General features: G+C 39.2%; 1 protein-coding gene and 1 non-coding gene across 2 annotated transcripts; one reads left to right on the top strand and one right to left on the bottom strand.

Annotated features, from left to right (window-relative positions):
- Window positions 1-10311: 10311 nt before the first annotated feature.
- LOC109688755 (lysozyme C-like) lies at window positions 10312-14877 on the bottom strand. The gene is made up of 4 exons (XM_020167288.2): window positions 14700-14877; window positions 12863-13024; window positions 11095-11173; window positions 10312-10502 (listed from the first exon to the last, which is right to left on the bottom strand). The coding sequence occupies exons 1-4, from the start codon at window positions 14833-14835 to the stop codon at window positions 10436-10438; spliced, it is 444 nt and encodes a 147-aa protein (XP_020022877.1). The 5' UTR covers window positions 14836-14877; the 3' UTR covers window positions 10312-10435.
- On the top strand, window positions 10598-10701 carry LOC141410670 (small nucleolar RNA U13). Its single transcript, XR_012435492.1, has one exon. It is a non-coding gene; the product is annotated as a small nucleolar RNA U13 (small nucleolar RNA).
- Window positions 14878-20235: the final 5358 nt, after the last annotated feature.

Below are 20235 nucleotides of genomic sequence, written 5' to 3'. Positions count from 1 at the left end.
TTAATTCTGAAGGTAGTGGGAATCTTCATGAGTATTAAACTGGAGAGTAGCAGAATCCAAATCTTTTATCCAAAAATGTCACTGTAGATTATACTGAGGGAGAGATGCCAGAAAGCATAAATAATCCAGGTGGCGGTTGATCCTGGGGTATGGAGAGAGCTGAGAGGGAACAGGATGTACCCAAGAGGTTGAATACTGAAAACTTCATGGTTATCCAGACTATTTGAGGTAAAGGGAAAGGCAAAAGGAAATATTACTAGCTTTCATTCATTGAATGCTTACAATGTCAAAGTCACTTAATGAGCCTTATAGTTTTGGGGGGGGGGATGACCTTGGTGGTTGAACTAAGTAAGGACCTTGCATTTCTATCTCTTGCATTCTACCACTTATGCCACGCTGCCAGCCCTTTGTGGTTGGTTATTGTTTTTGAGATAGGGTCTTGCTAAATGCCAGCCCATAATCCTCCTATTTGTGTTTTCCTCCATAACTGGGATGAAGACATGCACTGCTATGTTCAGCTATTGATTGAGATGAGGTATGAGAACATTTTTTCTGGGCTGGTGTCAAACAATGGTCCTCCTGGACTCTGCCTTTCAATTGGCTAAGGCTGTGGGCTTCAGCCACCACATCTAGCTTAATTGCATAAATTTTATGAGGGCCTTATGGGTATTGTTTTCATTTTATAGATGAATTATATAGTTCCATGATCCCCATATGTTAGAGTAACTTTCCCAATAAGCATAGTAAGTGCCAGAATTAGGATTTGAATTCAGAACAGTTCAATACTTAGTTCTTTATCATGAAAGAGATTGAGCCCAGAAACCTTCTGACTGGTAGGAAAGAGTCGCACCAGTGACCTACATTCCCAGCACATTTCAATATTTTTAAAAGGAGAAAAAACTCTCCCCTTTGTAAGTTATGCATTTGTGGAATGAGATCAATCCTCTGTGGGGATACATTTCAAGAACCACAGTGCAGGTGTGAAACTGCAGATCATAAAGAACTCTATGTTTTTCACTTCACATATATATACATTCCCATAATAAAGTTATTTTATAAATAAGCCATATTAAGAGAAAACAATAACCTGTAATAACACGGAACAGAGATTCCAAGATGATAGCTAGAGGGAGGAAGCAGAAAGCGAGCCTCCTATAGCGAAATCTCGGAGAGATGCCGGAGACACACTTTGCAGGCATAATCACTGAAAAAAGGCATAACTTTGACCCCTCCACACCTCCAGCCAGCGCAGAGAATCTCCACGGCACATTAAACGGAGAAATAAGGAGGGCCCCCGGGCCGCCAGTCACCGGCGCCCAGACGGCTTGGGAAGACGTGGACCAGGTGAGCTTCATGGTACCGCGGTACTCCCATAGACAAGCCTGGGCCAGAGCAGCATAGCCCCCTGGACAGACTGACCTCCACCCGGGGAAAAAAAAGAGAAACTGAGTAATAAGCAATAAGAACAAATAAGACATGCAGGAAAGAGGGTGGGGCGCACTGATCGCCAAAGATTGGGGGAAGGGAATCCTTCCCGGGACTGTAAATAAACTGTAAATAAACAAGCTGGGTAGGCCGGAGAGCCTCTGGTGGGAGCGGGGGTGCGCGCCCAGCAACCAGGAGCGGGAAAGCTTGTGAGAGTGGCCGAGGGAGGAAAACTCCACAGGAGAGGAGGGAAGACCCACTTACCACATGAGCTGTAAACAAACATGGCGGCTGGCAGGAGCAGCAGCACTGCCCAGTAATCAGGAGCAGGAAAGCTTGTGAAAGCGGAGGCAGGAGGAGAACTGCACAGGAGAGGGGGGAAGACCCACCTCCCACATGAACTGTAAATAAACATGCAGGTCTGAGAACTCCGGTGCAGTGTCACTTTTCCTAGTGCTTGGAAAGGGGAAAGCCTGTAGCAGAGACTCACGCACAGGAGAAATCTGAGCAAACAAAGCCTGTAGGGCCAGGTGAGTGCTAGGCTTACCGCAGAGATCTGCATAAATAACACATCCAGCAACAGCAGGCTGACAGCAGTGGGCAGGCAAGCCACAGTCACAGATACCATTCTCAGAACTGTCTCCAGACTCTTTTTTTTTTTCTTTGTCTCCCTACCTTTGATGAGAGAACAACGAATTACACCTGCAAGCTGAAAAACTTACTGAAACTGTATTGCATTTGAACTTGGGACACTTGGTGGGGTTTTTTTTGTGCATGTGTGTGTGTAGTTTTGTTCTTCTTTATGCATCCCCTTTGATGAGAAAACTACAGAACAACATCTGAGGCACCATCTCCAGGATTGGAGACTGAGACTTCACTGCATTTGAACTTGGAGGTTTTTTGGTTTTTTAAAATTTTCTATTTTTTCATTTTATTTTAATACATTTTTATAAATAGATTTTTCTTTCATTTACTTATTTTTTATTTTGATTCTTACCTTTTTTTTTGATTTTCAATCCTCTCTCTGTCTCTCTAATGTCTGTTCAGCTTACTATCAATTAGTACACTAAAGCTCCCTGTTTACACCTTTGAAATCTTCTTGTCCAACACCTTGTTCTGTTTTCTCCCTCCAGTCTGTGTATTTGTTTTTCCCATTTCTTTAACTTCTTGCTTTCCATCTCAGCTCACCCTTCCATTCTAAATATTACCATTATTATTATTACAAGCTAGAAAATACTTAATTGCACACAGTACAGTGATAGTAACAACACCAAAGACAATGATGGGAAGACAGAAAAAACAGGGAAACCAGTTTCCCCACAGCAAAAAATTAGTACAGGAACCAGAGGGGAATGAAGAAAACAGGTACTCAGATCCAGACTCCAACAAAATGAAGATAAACTGTGCCAAAGGACCCAATGAAGCCCACAAGAATAATTTAAAAGAAGACATACTACAGGTACTCAATGAGAATTTTATAGAGATGATACTGGATAGGGTCAACCAAAATGTACAGGAGACACTCAAGAAATTCCAAGACAACAAAAATAGAGAATTTGAAAAAACAAAAGAAGAAATTAAGGAAACCATAGAAGCACTGTATAAACACCAAAGTGAAAGAGGGAACACAATGAATAAACAGATAAATGAACTCAGGACAAAAATAGACAACATTAAAGAGGAAAACATCCAGGATATGGAAAAACCTCAGAAAAAAGAATGAAACAGAACTGCAAAAGAAAACGGAAGGCCAATCCAGCAGAATAGAACAAACAGAAGACAGAATCTCAGAACTTGAAGATGAAATGGTAATTAAAGGAAAAACCAAAGAACTATTAATTAAACAACTCAAGACTGGTGAAAAGAAAATACAAGAACTCAGCAACTCCATCAAAAGACCAAACTTGAGAATCATGGGCATTGAAGAAGGAGAAGAGGTGCAAGCGAAGGGGATGCATAATATATCTTACAAAATAATAATGGAAAATTTCCCAAGTCTAGAGAAAGATATACCCATACAGTTGCAAGAGGCCTCCAGGACACCAAACAGACTGGATCAAAATAGATCTACCCCACGACATATCATCATTAAAACAATAAGTTCAGAAACTAAGGAAAGAATATTGAAGGCTGTAAGACAGAAAAAACAAGTAACATACAAAGGTAAACCCATCAAAATCACAGCAGGCTTCTCAACAGAAACATTAAAAGCAAGAAGAGCATGGGGTGAGATCTTCCAGGCACTGAATGAAAATAACTTCAACCCCAGGATACTCTACCCAGCAAAACTATCATTCAAAATAGATGGAGCAATAAAAGTCTTCCATGATAAGCAGAAACTAAGACAATATGTGACCACAAAGCCACCACTACAAAGGATTCTTCAAGGGATTCTGCACACAGAAAGTGAAACCCAACTTAACCATGAAAAGACAGGCAGCACCAAACCACAGGAAAAGAAAAAGCAAGACAGTAGAGAGTAACTTCAACTTAGGTACACACAATCAAACCTTCAAACAACTAAGACAACTAAATGACAGGAATCACCACATACCTATCAGAACTAACGCTTAATGTTAACGGACTTAATTCACCCATCAAAAGGCACCGCTTGATGAAATGGATTAAAAAGGAAGATCCAACAATTTGTTGCTTACAGGAGACACATCTCACCGACAGAAATAAGCATAGGCTAAGAATGAAAGGCTGGAAGAAGATTTACCAAGCCAATGGCCCCCGAAAACAGGCAGGAGTAGCAACACTTATCTCTGATAAAGTAGACTTCAAACCTACATTGATCAAACGAGATAAAGAAGGACATTCCATACTAATAAAAGGGGAAATAGACCAAAAGGAAATAATAATTATCAACCTGTATGCACCCAATGTCAACGCACCCAATTTCATCAAACATACTCTGAAAGACCTAAAAGCATATATAAATGCCAACACTGTGGTTGTGGGAGACTTTAACACCCCATTATCATCAACAGATAGGTCATCCAAACAAAACATCAATAAAGAAATCCAAGACCTAAAATATGCAATAGATCAAATGGACCTAGTTGATGTCTACAGAACATTTCATCCAACTTCTACACAATATACATTCTTCTCAGCAGCCCATGCAACCTTCTCCAAAATAGATCATATCCTAGGGCACAAAGCAAGTCTCAGCAAATATAAGAAAATGGAAATTATACCGTGCATACTATCTGATCACAATGCAGTAAAAGTAGAACTCAACAACAAAAGTAAAGACAAAAAATATGCAAACAGCTGGAAACTAAATAACTCATTACTTAATGAAGAATGGATCATCGATGAAATAAAAGAGGAAATTAAAAAGTTCCTGGAAGTCAATGAAAATGAAAACACAACCTACTGGAACCTATGGGACACAGCTAAGGCAGTCCTGAGAGGAAAGTTTATAGCCATGAGTGCATATATTAAAAAGATTGAAAGATCCCAAATCAATGACCTAATGATACATCTCAAACTCCTAGAAAAACAAGAACAAGCAAATCCCAAAACAAATAGAAGGACAGAAATAATAAAAATAAGAGCTGAAATCAACAAAATAGAAACCGAAAAAACCATACAAAGAATTAATGAAACAAAAAGTTGGTTCTTTGAAAAAATAAACAAGATCGATAGACCCCTGGCAAACCTGACTAAAATGAGGCGAGAAAAAACCCAAATTAGTAGAATCAGGAATGCAAAAGGGGAGATAACAACAAACACCATGGAAGTCCAGGAAATCATCAGAGACTACTTTGAGAACCTGTATTCAAAGAAATTTGAAAATCTTAAAGAAATGGACAGATTTCTAGATACATACGACCATCCAAAACTGAACCCAGAGGAAATTAATCACCTCAATAGATCTATAACACAAAATGAAATTGAAGCAGCAATCAAGAGTCTCCCCAAAAAGAAAAGTCCAGGACCTGATGGATTCTCTGCTGAATTCTATCAGACCTTTAAAGAAGAGCTGATACCAACCCTCCATAAACTGTTCCACGAAATAGAAAGGGAAGGAAAACTGCCAAACACATTTTATACAGCCAGTATTACACTTATCCCAAAACCAGGCAGACACCTCCAAAAAGGAGAACTATAGGCCAATCTCCTTAATGAACATTGATGCAAAAATCCTCAACAAAATAATGGCAAACTGAATTCAACAACACATCAAAAAGATTATTCACCACTACCAAGTAGGCTTCATCCCAGGGATGCAGGGGTGGTTCAACATACGAAAATCAATAAACGTAATAAACCACATTAACAGAAGCAAAGACAAAAACCACTTGATCATCTCAATAGATGCAGAAAAAGCCTTTGATAAGATCCAACACCATTTCATGATAAAAGCTCTAAGAAAACTAGGAATAGAAGGAAAGTACCTCAACATTATAAAAGCCATATATGACAAACCTACAGCCAGCATTATACTTAACGGAGAAAAACTGAAATCATTCCCTCTAAAATCAGGAACCAGACAAGGATGCCCACTATCTCCACTCCTATTCAACATAGTACTGGAATTCCTAGCCAGAGCAATTAGGCAAGAAGAAGGAATAAAAGGAATACAAATAGGTAAAGAAACTGTCAAAATATCCCTATTTGCAGACGACAAGATCCTATACCTTAAAGACCCAAAAAACTCTACTCAGAAGCTTCTAGACATCATCAATAGCTATAGCAAGGTAGCAGGATATAAAATCAACATAGAAAAATCATTAGCATTTCTATACAGTAATAATGAGTAAACTGAAAAAGAATACATGAAAATAATTCCATTTATAATAGCCTCAAAAAAAATCAAACACCTAGGTATAAACCTAACAAAAGATGTGAAAGACCTCTAAAAGGAAAACTATACACTTCTGAAGAAAGAGATTGAGGAAGACTATAGAAAGTGGAGAGATCTCCCATGCTCATGGATTGGTAGAATCAACATAGTAAAAATGTCGATACTCCCTAAAGTAATCTACATGTTTAATGCAATTCCCATCAAAATTCCAATGACATTCATTAAAGAGATCGAAAAATCTACCGTGAAATTTATATGGAAACACAGGAAGCCACGAATAGCCAAGGCAATACTCAGTCAAAAGAACAATGCAGGAGGTATCACAATACCTGTCTTCAAACTATATTACAAAGCAATAACAATAAAAACAGCATGGCACTGGCACAAAAACAGACATGAAGACAAGTGGGACAGAATAGACGACCCGGATATGAAGCCACACAACTATAACCAACTTGTCTTTGATGAAGGAGCTAAAAATATACGATGGAGAAATAGCAGCCTCTTCAACAAAAACTGCTGGGAAAACTAGTTAGCAGTCTGCAAAAAACTGAAACTAGATCCATGTATATCAGCCTATACTAAGATTAACTCAAAATGGATCAAGGATCTTAATATCAGACCACAAACTCTAAAGTTGGTACAGGAAAGAGTAGGAAATATTCTGGAGTTAGTAGGTATAGGTAACAACTTTCTCAGCGAAACCCCCGCAGCACAGCAACTAAGAGATAGCATAGATAAATGGGACCTCATAAAACTAAAAAGCTTCTGTTCATCAAAAGAAATGGTCTCTAAACTGAAGAGAACACCCACAGAGTGGGAGGAAATATTTGCCAGCTATACATCAGACAAAGGACTGATAACCAGAATATATAGGGAATTTAAAAAACTAAATTCTCCCAAAATTAATGAATCAATAAAGAAATGGGCAAGTGAACTAAACAGAACTTTCTCAAAAGAAGAAATTCAAATGGCCAAAAAACACATGAAAAAATGCTCACCATCTCTAGCAATAAAGGAAATGCAAATTAAAACCACACTAAGATTCCACCTCACCCCCGTTAGAATAGCCATCATCAGCAACACCACCAACAACAGGTGTTGGCAAGGATGCGGGGAAAAAGGAACCCTCTTACACTGTTGGTGGGAATGTAAACTAGTACAACCACTCTGGAACAAAATTTGGAGGCTACTTAAAAAGCTAGACATTGATCTACCATTTGATCCAGCAATACCACTCTTGGGGATATACCCAAAAGACTGTGACACAGGTTACTCCAGAGGCACCTGCACACCCATGCTTATTGCGGCACTATTCTCAATAGCGAAGTTATGGAAACAGCCAAGATGCCCCACCACTGACGAATGGATTAAGAAAATGTGGTATCTATACACAATGGAATTTTATGCAGCCATGAAGAAGAACGAAATGTTATCATTCGCTGGTAAATGGATGGAATTGGAGAACATCATTCTGAGTGAGGTTAGCCTGGCCCAAAAGACCAAAAATCGTATGTTCTCCCTCATATGTGGACATTAGATCAAGGGCAAAGACAACAATGGGATTGGACTCTGAGCACATGATAAAAGCGAGAGCACACAAGGGAGGGGTGAGGATAGGTAAGACACCTAAAAAACTAGCTAGCATTTGTTGTCCTTAACGCAGAGAAACTAAAGCAGATACCTTAAAAGCAACTGAGGCCAATAGGAAAAGGGGACCAGGAACTAGAGAAAACGTTAGATCAAAAAGAATTAACCTAGAAGGTAACACACACGCACAGGAAATCCATGTGAGTCAATGCCCTGTATAGCTATCCTTATCTCAACCAGCAAAAACCCTTGTCCCTTCCTATTATTGCTTATACTCTCTCTACAACAAAATTAGAAATAAGGGCAAAATAGTTTCTGCTGGGTATTGAGGGGGTTGGGGGGAGGAGGGAGGAGGCGGAGTGGGTGGTAAGGGAGGGGGGAGAAATGACCCAAGCCTTGTATGCACATATGAATAATAAAGGAAAAAAAAAGTAACACAAAACAACACAATATAAGTAAAATGAGATACTTGTACAAGCGTATTTGGATACTGCCAAAGTGAATTTGATAACTGAGTTGACCAATAAGTAACTAATGAGAGGGTAGTATACACAGTGTAGATACATTGGAAAAGCAATGATTCCTGTTCTAGGCAGGACAGTGGGAGATTTCATCATACAATTTAGCATGGCATGAAAGATAAATTGTATGAATTATTTACCTCTGGTACTTCCCACTTAATACTTTCAGATTGCTTTGACCATAGATAACCTATATCATGGAGAGTGAACTCCTGGATAAAAGGGATATTATAAATAATAAGAAAAATGTATAGGGGCCCTCATATTTAGAAATGAAATAACAGAAAGAACCAGCCAGCAGGACTGACAAGGAGTAGTGGGAAAGACAGGATTAAGTGCGGGATAAGTAAAGTTTCTAGATGCACGAAGGGGTTCACGTTGTCAAATGCTGCTGAGAGAGCAAGAAAGAGCAGAGAACAGATGATCACTGGGATTGCACCACGGAGTCATTGGAGCAGTTCTAGGAAAGAAGTATTAGCTGGGTGAGCACAGAAAAGAGTGGGATGTGAGGAGATGGACATGGATGAGTACAGACATCTTGTTCTGCAAGTCTTGCTGTGAAGGAACAGATGTAAAGTTGTGGTGGGAGGGTTGTGCAGCCAACAGTGTTGTTCTTCATATGGGAGGCTCCTGGGGAGTTTGGACCATGATGGAGGACATGCAGGAAAGATGGAGAAACTCAGCCTAGCTTGGAGCAGCAAGAGAGCAGGACTGTGAGTCTATATGGAGACACTGCTTATGATGGAGCAAAGACCTTTCACCCCAGAAATGAGGTGGGTGGATGGAGCTCCCCTAGGAGAGGTGTGACTATTGCTTTGGTGACGTGGAGGGGATGATGTTGTATAGAGTTGCTCCTTTTCTTTCAGTGCCATAGTCAACAAGATTATTTGCTGAGAGCAGAGGATGGCAGAGGAAGACAGGCAGAGTGGGACCAAACATGTTTGTTGGAGAATTGAAGAGAGCAGCGAACAAGTAAAACAGTCATAGTCACTGGAGGGTGGGGATACCAGCACAGGATCACAGAGAAGGGACTAGATGGGCAGCCCTACCTGAAGGTCCATCTGAGATCTGCGGCTATGAATTGAAATGAGCTTGTCTGTACATGAGTGGACTTTTGTCCAGTAATATCTAGATGTTTATGTACATGTAATGATACAGAAGATATTAAGAATCTGACATTTTTTGAAACTTATATAGTTCTTTCTTCAAAGACACTAGATGGGTCTAAATGAAGACAGACAAGGTATGCACGCAAATCCCTTCATGATAACATTGTCCCTTTCTTTTTATAATATGATCACACTACTACTCCTCTGGATAATTACTAATGGAAACTCCTCTGTCTCAGATTTTGTTGAAATTCGTGAATCTATGTTAACAAAATTAAGGAAAATCAAGAGTTCATTACTGTTCCTTAATGCCTTCATGATCTGGGAGATGCAGGTAAGCATTCTTTCAAGGGTTAAAACCAATTCATAAACAAATTCTGAACTTATTTTTTAAATTCCATGAAAGCAACAAATACTTAAACCAAAGGACATATACTTAATGTAAATAAAGTCTGTAAATCAGGACATTTCCATTTTTAGGCTTGTTACATTGTGCTTCTTTTAAACTTGATCTTGCCCAAAACATTGGTTATTTTTGCTGTTTGTGGAAGTGACTGAATGGATGAAGGCGTCTATACCTACACATCTGGTATTTTGCTAAGCTCAATTTGTGTTAAAAGAAACTTTTGTTATATTTCCAACTAATATTAGGGAGTACTCATGTGATTCATGATTAAGTCTGGGTTTTTCCTTATAAAGAGTGGTATTTGAGATGTATTTGACAATCAAGGTTTCAGGTACATTTTCACAGCATTAGATCCACGAGCAACCTGAAAAATGTAGGCTTAATATCATCTGATAATGAAAGCATCAGTGAACATCAGGCTCTGAGAAGGAAGGACGCATCTTCTTTCTACTTATATAAATTGCTTTATTGAAGGGGACACAATGGCAGTGTGACCTTTCACTTAACTGCAACTCCCATAATGGGAAAAAGGTGCAGCATGAGCTGAAGAAGGGAAATTCTGCAGTTACACTCCACATCCGCGAACGTACTGAGAGAGATCTTTGTTTAGACAATGCTTTTTCCACGCCACCCTAGAGAGAAGTGAAACACACAGAGAAGAGGGTTAAAAATTCTTCACTGAAGTACTTTCTCACAACCGTTGAGGAAACAGAATATTTTAGCAATGATAAATTACAGGTCTTCACAATGTGGTGACTGGGTATTCACGCCATTGTGTGACACGTGCCTCCCTCACCCTCGTTAGGATGCCAGCGCGTTACCCTTCTGATGTGAAAAACCATACAGGCTTAGCCAGTCCCCAGTGTTGCTGTTTACTAAATGAAGAGATGTACTTTGCTTCTCCCCAAAGCCCTCAGGACAGCACAGAAGGCTGAACATAATACTGACTTAGAGATATTGCACATTTACTTAGTCTGCAAACAATTTGAAGATAGACAAGCAGTACAGTGTGGAGCATCTTCAAAACTGTGGAGATACCCTCAAGTAAGCAAAGGAGTAAAAGAGTAAGATTCTGATCAGCTACATAGATTGTTTCTGCAAGCATGGAGTAGTACATTGTTTTGTAGAAGCCCTGCAGTTTTCAGTTCTCACAGTGGTGCTTTGGTCTGTGAAAGCCTGCTCCCCCACATAGATCAACAGTAGGGTCAACAGGGTGAAACCTACCATGCGTTAATGCCTTGTGGATCACTGACGACCCTCTTTGCACACTCTACGGCTTTAGTGATGTCATCTTTCAACAAATCTGAAAGAGAAGAGTGAAGATTGCAAATGATTTTCATAGAACTTTCATCATTAGTTTAGATTTACCCAGTTTTACTGAGTTAGGCTTGGAAAGAAGACTGAGAATTTATTTTCCAACAGTGCACATGCTGGTGTTTGTGGCGGTAAATTTCTCTTTGTTCCTCCCAATTTGACATGATATAAATGGGTCTTTTTCTCTTTTACTGAAGACATCAGAACTTTGGAATTATTAACTAATATGATGGGCGGTCTTCTTTGTACCCAACACTGAAAAGATTGCCTACTAATGCTTCCATTGAAAATGTACCCTAAGGAAACTTAAGAAAAGCACCCAAACATGTATGTAAAAAGCTCTTCATAGCGATCCACAGAAGGGAGAAATGGAAACAAACTGAGTACTTAACAATAGGACCTGGATCAGTCAATTCAATCACAGAATATTCATATAATGGAATTCTGTTCACCCTTCAAAATGATAATGCAGATTGGTATTTGGTGATATGGAAATAATTTCTTTTAATAAGAAGTAAATTTTTAAAAAGTGTATAAAATAAAACTAAATTTTATAAACACATATTGTTTACGTTTTTATATGGGTACATAAATGCATGATATAACTTTACATTTATATACAAGATTGATATACATTTTGAAGAATGTTTACCAATTGTTTAGGGGTATGCAGGGTTTTGAACTCAGGAATTGCCCTTGCTAGGTAAGCTTTCAACCACTTGAGCCAAATTCTCAGCCCTCTAAATTTACCAATTGTTATAAATGCTGGGCAGTATGACTATGATGCAAATTTTCTTATTTGTATTTTTCAAATTTATTCAATGATCAAGGAGATTTAGCAATAAGAATATTTTAAAAATAAAACCAAAAAAATATATCCTAAAAGTACTCTCTCTTGGGACTTTTTTGCTGGTAGTGGGAATTGAACCAGGACTTTGGGCTTGCAAGGCAAGCCTTCTACCATTTGAGCCATTCCCCTAGCTCCTGTGGTGGGAATTCTAACATTTAAAATTTAAAAATACCAAGTTGACAGAATTTATGCACTATTTTATGGACTAAAGACTCCAAATGTTATTTCCATTTTCATATGAGTTCTGGGATATAATTCTCTCATGCCTTAAGCATGTAATGAATTCCACATGTTCTGTATCTTATAAGAAAAGATTTTTATCCTAAATACATGAATCTAAAAAGTAATGTTAGGTGTGCCAATGTTTATCTAGTAACCATGCCTTTTGGAGATCCAATCTAAATAATTTAGATTTAATAAATTTAATTTGTTCACCATAAAATCTCTCAGAAAAAAAAGGTATGTATATTGGTCTGAAAGTATGGCTAAAATAGTGGAATGCCTGTGTAGCAAGTGGGAGGCCCTGAGTTCAAATCTCAGTACCATCAAAAAAATTTGTATGTCTATACAGAGAAAAAAGCAACTATCCCAAAATGTTAATAACTGTTAAAAATGCACAGGTATATGGTTGGCTTTTTAATAGCAGGATGTAATTTTTTGTACATTTAGAACATTTCATTATAAAAGATGAAATAAGAATAGACCACAAAACCAAATTGAGATGGATTTTCTCTACATTGCTGGTGAATTTTTCATATACACTGATCTCTACTCTTCTAAGAATAACCGGGTTGTTCCTATGGCATCACCCTTCCTATCATGTCTTACCTTTGCAGGACACACCACAGGCATTTTTTGCTCCTGGGGTTTTGCCATCATTACACCAGTAGCGGCTATTGATCTGAAATATTCCATAATCGGTGCTTTTGTCTCGATTGCGGTTTGTAACTCCTGTGTTATAATTGCTCTCCCATTTGGCAATACACATCCCTGAAAAGAAATTATTTTTAGAAATAAACACCAACACTAAATGATATATACTATATTCCAAAATCAGTTCTATTTACTAGTGACTTACTTTATAAGTACAAAGATGTATTTAACTTGTAAAATATCTTAACAGTTTAGTTTTTTGTTTGTTTTGACATAGGGTTGCTATGTTTCCTACACTGGCATCAGACTCCTGGACTCAAGTGATCCCTCCACCTCTGCCTCTTCAGTAGCTGAAGAGGCATGTGGACATACGTCCATGTGGACATACGTCCCATGGACATACGTCCACTTCACGCCTTTTAAAGGGCCCCGGTGAGAATCCATTTGCAGAGCAAATCAATTTGGCATACTAATGAAATAATATAAGGCATTTTGCAAAATATTAAAATAGCTGGTGGTTCCTTTGAATGTTGCCTGATCCCTCAGGCAACATTAAGCCTAGAATGGAAAATCAAGTTGTTGAGAGGACGTTGTAACTTCACAACACATACATAGGCTGATGAAAAAATACTTTTCATGGGGAAAATAAAAAGTTTTTTCTGGGGGTGGGGAAGAGAAAATTTCTTTTAATATACAAAGGTGATTTTGGAAAAAATATTATAGAATAGGTTATGCTAGGATCACACACATATCCATTCGTCTCTATACTCATTCCTGCAAAAATAGTTATAGATTTCAATCTAAAAAGAACAGTGATTACAATGATTACTATGGAATAAGCTACAAAAAACCTAGTCTCATGAGACATTTTTTTCTTTTTTTTTTGAAAAGGGACACACTATGTTGTGTAATTGGCCTTGAACTCCTGGACTCACGATCCTTTAGCCTCAACCTTCAGAGTAGCAGGAACTACAGGTATGTACCATTGCACCTTAAACTGTTTTGAAGAAAATGCAACAAAATTAGTCAAGCTAAAGTGGTCAAATTATAAAACATTTTTTGCTGAATATCAGAGATCCATATAAACGGAGAGACAGGATGAATATAGGTTCCTACCGATTATTTCTAAGAGTTCAACAAAATTTTTCAAAATCTTGCTGTTGAAAACCCCATGGCATGGCATCAGAATTTAAGAAAAATGCTGTGTGACCCAAGGCTTTCGGAACCCACGTTGCAATCAGGCCCTGCAATGTTCTTTTATTCACCCTACATGGGCCTTAAGTCTGAGACAACTGGCCAGCCTAGAGGCACTAGAAATGTACATCAGGTCCTGTTTAACCTAAAATTTCATTGAATCTCCCCATCTCAGGCCTTCATTCCTTCGGAAGGTATCTCTGATCCTATAGGACCAAATGATGTATTTGTTAATCAGCATAATCACCATGATCATCACTGTTATTATTTGCAGTGGGTGGACTGAACCAAGACCCTTCACATGCTAGGCGAGCGCTCTACCACTGAGATGCATCCCCAGCCCTTGGTTTCTGGAGACCAGTCTTGGTGTATCTCCCATGCTCTTGCTGGTTTCGAACTTTCAGTCTTCCTGCTGCCATCTCCTCAGTGCAAGAACAGGTGACTACTGCCACATCTGTACAAACTGATGTTTTTACATATACAAACCCACAAAGACATACATTTATTTAGACACGCAAAGCTTCTTCTGCCCATTCATTCCCTCCTAGTCTCTGCTCCATACCTGGCTATCTGCAGTTAGAAAGCAGAGTATACTTACACTGTGACAGTTTAATGCCTTTGTAGCCATCCATTCCCTTGCTTTTTAGAGTTCTGGCCAACTCACACGGTTTATACTGCTTGCCTTGGACACTGACAGAGAGGAGGAGAAGCCCCAGAAGAAGGAGAGCCTTCATGTTGACTGGGAAGACCAATCACTAAGCTGCCTAGCGTAAGCTGGTACCAGTATTTAAGCATCTTTAAACTTCCTTCTTCCTCCAGCCTTTGGGAACTCCACCTTTTGTGCTGTATGCAAAGCAGGAAATATTTACTGACCCATCCCCATTTTTTATGCATGAGGAGAGATATTCTGATGTCCTAAAAAAGTAATGTACAGGAAAATGATGTTGTAAAACTTGGCTCTGTAGCATTATTTCCAAAGCATGAATTTTTTTCTGTTTTAAAGTCACCTTGTGCAACTACAATGAAAAAAGAGGTAACTATTTCTACTTCTTAAATCAACTGTGACTTTTGAGAAATGGTCATTTTCATTAAATTGTTTTGTTACATTCACTAATTTGTGTTGCTCTTTTTCACTTACAATTATTTATGCAAATGCTTTTCCTCAAGATGGACTTAGCACATGTACCTGTCCTTTAAATGATATATAACATGGCAGCATGTGGCTCAGCTAGTTTCTTACTCTAGACTTTTCTATTGGTGTCACTGTTAATATTGTATTATTATAAATCAGTGTGTCACTACTATAAATAAGGCTGGTGTGAACAAAGTTCCTCAATCTTTTCCCACAATGCCTTGCTCCCGTTTCCCTGTTGGAACATAAAGGTCATTATAAACTTACTGGGGTTTGGATTTAGCTCAGTGAAGCCCTGGTTAAACCTAAAAGACCTCTGCCCTGGATTTGACTATGAGGACAGAGCCACATAAACATCATCACTTGGTAATCACCCTTGTTTTCTACCATTGGCAGTACCAGCTTTGGCTCTAACTTACTGTTGAATCCAGTTCAAAAACTGAGAATAATCCCACCTTTTCAGACTTCACCTCATGTGGATTCTTTAATAATCAATACTGAGACAGATTTTCCTACCCAAACATACAGAACCAGGTAAAACATTAAGCATTTAGTCTTTTGTACACTTGATGTTCTTCCTAATTCAATGCTCAAAGAACATCCAGTTAGTATCTATTCTGGTTTGGTCCTATTGATCAAATTGTTTTCCTTTTAAATATTGGATTAATTATGGACTTATACTTTCTTGGGGTATAATAATCAAATACATGTTTGGTACCCAGAGCCAGAACGATAGCAGTGATAGTGTGACTCTTCAAAGGGAAGAAGTTATTTTGATCCCCTTAGTTATTTCACCTGGAACAGGAGTTAAGGGCACTGACAATACTCTTTTGCAATTTTATTACTTCATTTGAAATAATGAACAAGTCTGTTAAAAATGAAATAGGAGGAAAGCATAATTTTGAAGCAGAGATATTTTCCCCAGAAATTTTCTATGTCCTGCATGTTTTACTTGGTACAATCTGTACATTTGTTTCCTTAGGAAAAGAGCTTTAAAGATCTCAGATTTTGTGTTGTATTACTATGCACAATGATTTTTAATTATTCATAATTCATAAATAATTCAGCTTACAAAATTCTGGGTAAACCTGTCTCTGATAATGGGATATTCCAGTCCAAGCTTTAATATTCCTTCCTGGGTTTTCACTCAATGTTCATTTTACAATGCAAGACAAATACCGTATCCATTGATTTCTTCTCAAAAGGCACTCTATGCCATTAGAGCACTCGACAGCATCATTCTCATGAATACCCTAGCCACGGGAAAACTCAATAGGACACACAGAAATCCAATGACTAGAAGAAATTTCTGAGTTTTGGAATATTTCCTGCATTGATGCATCCAGTATTATGTGCCCTAAACTTCACAGTGTAAGCAAGAAGATAGATGTGAGTCCTTCCTTAATATCTTCTCCATTTACTTTGTAAGTTAAAGAAGCTACTGGCCTCTGAGGTCATTGTTCATCTGTTATAGAGCTAACACTGAATGTTCAACAATAACATCTAAACTCTTCCTCTTGTGATGAGGGAATAAATGTACTCATTTCCTAAGTACACTGTCAAGTCCAAAAGCATGTGCACCCAGGGTGGCTTTGACAGCTTCAAATGGGACATTATGACCTGGACATGGTGCAAAGTCTCCATGTTGGTGGTCACAGGAAAGAGAAGTTTTAAAATACATGGCCAACCCAGGTATTCTGGTCCATGCCTAAAGCCCCAGTTACTTGGGAGGCTCATGTGGGAGGACCACTTGAATCCACGGGTAAAATATCTAAATCCAATCTTGAAAAAAAAAAAAGACCAAGGTAAGAGCCAACAAGGGCAATAGAAAAATAAGGAGATTACAACAGATGAGAAACATCAATAAAATTTTGTAACCAACAGGGGATGACTGGGAATTTTGCATGATTGGGAAGGCTGACATATGAGTAACAAGAAAATGGGAAGTCCATGAAGCAAGCTGGTTCTGGCCCTACAGCCTGGAAAACAGCACTGGTTGGCAGTTCTATAAACAAGACTTGCTGGAAGTCTGGATGGGAGTGGTTAAACTCCCAGATCTTCTCTCCTAGGCAAGGAAGCTAGGTTGCTTCCCCTTCTCACCCCAGAACAATGATGGGAAAATCATTCTTAGCAGAGGATGAGCCACAGACTCTGGACTTGAGAGTCAAGGCACAGCTAAGGGCTGGGGACGTAGCTCAGTGGTAGTGTGATTGGACTGCATCCTCAAGCCCCTGGGTTAAATCTCAGCTCCAGGAGAAAAAAGAAAATTCACAGCTAAGGGCAGGGTTATAGTATCATAATGTAAACAAGGAGAAGTAAAAGTCTGCATTCTTAGCCCTAAGCCAGATCCCTAGCTTTCTAATCGCACCTTTTGAGCTCCTTGATTTTGACTGACAAATTGATCTCCCACACAGGAGCTTGGAGGATTCTCCTCTGGGGTAAGTGTGCGAATCCTGGGAAAGAACGCACTGATGCAATATGGGCCCTATAATGAAATGGCCAGTTTTGCTCAATTACCTGTGGGATAATCCACCAGGCTCACAGATTTCTATTCAGCTCCTCAGTGCTTCCGTCTCATATAAAATCAACTGAAGAGCAGCAGATACTGGACAAAAGCTAGTACTAATGTGAAAGACACAGCAAAATAAACATTTACAGAAGAGGAACTCAGAGAAAGTAGAGCTAACCAAAAATAAAAAACTGCCTATAATGAGTATCTCAGGGAGATAAGAGATAATGTCATATCCTTAGAACAAGCAAGCGATGGTATAATAAGGAAGTGATCAGTCAATAAAAGAAGACACTCCGGGAATTTATAAACAAGACTACACTAAGACATTTAATAGAGGAGTTAAGAGACACTCTGCATCCTGCTGTTACAGAAAAACTGGTCCCCTGGCCTCACTGCCAATTTATATTCACAAATAAGGAGAGCAGGCTTTTGAGGAAAAGGAAATAAGTTGTTTGTCAGATGAGGAGGAACACAGGGAGAGCTGACCTCTTAAAACCGTGTTGTCCCCCTTCTGAGAGAAAATGTCCGCTTTCTAAATGGGAGTTCAAAGGCTCAGCTTGACTGCACGACCAGCTGCATGGTCACCATGGCCGCTCATCTTGGTTCTGCACATGTCTGGCACCACATATCTGAAGCTGAAGGTCTTGGCTGACTGGTTAACTGCTCTGCTGTCAGAGAGAGGTAAGGGGTAAAGACTGCCTGGTATAACTGAAGAGAAAAGGGAGTTAACCTTTGATCTCCAGCATGTAGACAGAGAGAAAAAGTGTCAGCACAGTAAACTGGTCACCATGCCGGCTGGCTACACCAAAACCTTTTCCCTTTTGTAGTCCTGCTTACATTTTCCTACCATCCATTTGTTCCTTCCATTTCTATGGAAAATGGGTGTAACAATCATCTGTTTTCCTGCCTTTAGTTAATTTGTTGATTTGTGGGCCCAGTAAGGAGACAGTGCTCAGCAAAAGCAGTTTTAAGCCCCTGCCACACCACTCGTATATGTGCCCACGACGGTGGCAGTAGTCCTCTTGGATGCCATGTAGCTTCCAGGGAAACAGCATTCATTGCCCTACCTTGGCAGTCAACAAGCCCAGAAAAGGAGGCTTTGCCTTTGAATGACCACGTCAGCTTGGGCAGTGACTGCTGTGTGAACATCACACGTGTGACCATGATGGACTGGAGCTCTTAAGTCTCCCCAGGTTTTCTCACTGTGCACTTTGGAGACTCCTGGAAGCTCCAGGACAGGGAATAACTGCCTTATCACTCAGGAGCAAGGGGAGCGTAAGAGTCCGATTTTGCTTGCTAGAGAAAAATAAAACAGAGTGATGTTCCTTGTGTCTAATTGTGCTGTAGCAAATTTATACCCCAGTACACAATTTGACCTAGACTTGTGTGTTCTGATTAGGAGATTGGCAATGAGGAACTGAAATGTTACTTGGGAATCTTAGGCATTAAACTGTTTCCCTGAAATTAGACTTTCCTTATATGACTTAGATCCTCATTAAGACCAGAGGCATCCTAGGTGTTTTGGTTTTCAGTGATTCACACTATGGGGACAGATCTCTGTCTTCATAATCCAGTTTGACAACAATTTATGTCACCACTATGCTTTTATGTAGATGTTGCTGCAATGCAGTTCTCCTTATTACTGTTGAATTACTTGAGGCAGCAATTGAAAGACATGAAACACACATGAGAAAATAACATTGACTCAGAGATAAACTGATGCAGGGAAATCAAAATTTGTTTGTGATAATAAAAGAAAGTCTTGCCATGCATTTTGTCTTAGAGTGATAACAGTCACTTGCCAGTGGGACGGAGCTGCCTCCTTGTAGATGGTGAGGATGTTGTGACTGAGGTTGGGGCAGCTGCACTGCACTCATTGCTTGGTGGTAGTTCCCTGGTGGGTGAGAAAGTTTCCATTTTCAGGCATTTGGAATTCTGCTCCTTTAAAATTTGTACCTTGCCGCACAGATTGGCTACATTTACTGGTTTTTGGAGGGGAATGAACAGATCAAGGCTTCAGATGTTTGTGCAGTTAGGATTTTGCCTACGATCAGTTTGTATTATGATAAACTTTTGTTATATTTCTATTTAGTACTGTGGGTAACTTGTATCATTCAAGAATAAGTTTAGATGATGGCTGTTAGAATAGCTATCATCAAGAACACCACCACCAACAAATGTGAGGTAGCGGGGCAAAAGGAGCCCTCATACATTGCTGGTGGGAATGTAAGTTAGCACAACCAGCTTGGAAAATAATATAGAGGCTTCTTTTAAAAAGTACACATAGATCTGCCGTATGATCCAGCAATCCCACTCCTGGGGATATACCCAAAGGAATGCAACTGAGTTTACTCCAGAGGCACCTGCACACCCATGTTTATTGCAGCACTATTCACAATAGCTAAGCTGTGGAAACAGCCAAGATGCCCTACTACCAATGAATGGATTAAGAAAATGTGGTATTTATACACAATGGAATTTTAGTTAGCC

This window comes from Castor canadensis, chromosome 8 (genome assembly GCF_047511655.1).
Source record: "Castor canadensis chromosome 8, mCasCan1.hap1v2, whole genome shotgun sequence".
NCBI classification, from domain to species: Eukaryota; Metazoa; Chordata; class Mammalia; order Rodentia; family Castoridae; genus Castor; species Castor canadensis.
Note: the sequence above shows the minus strand (reverse complement) of the source record. Positions and strands in the feature narration are given on the sequence as shown.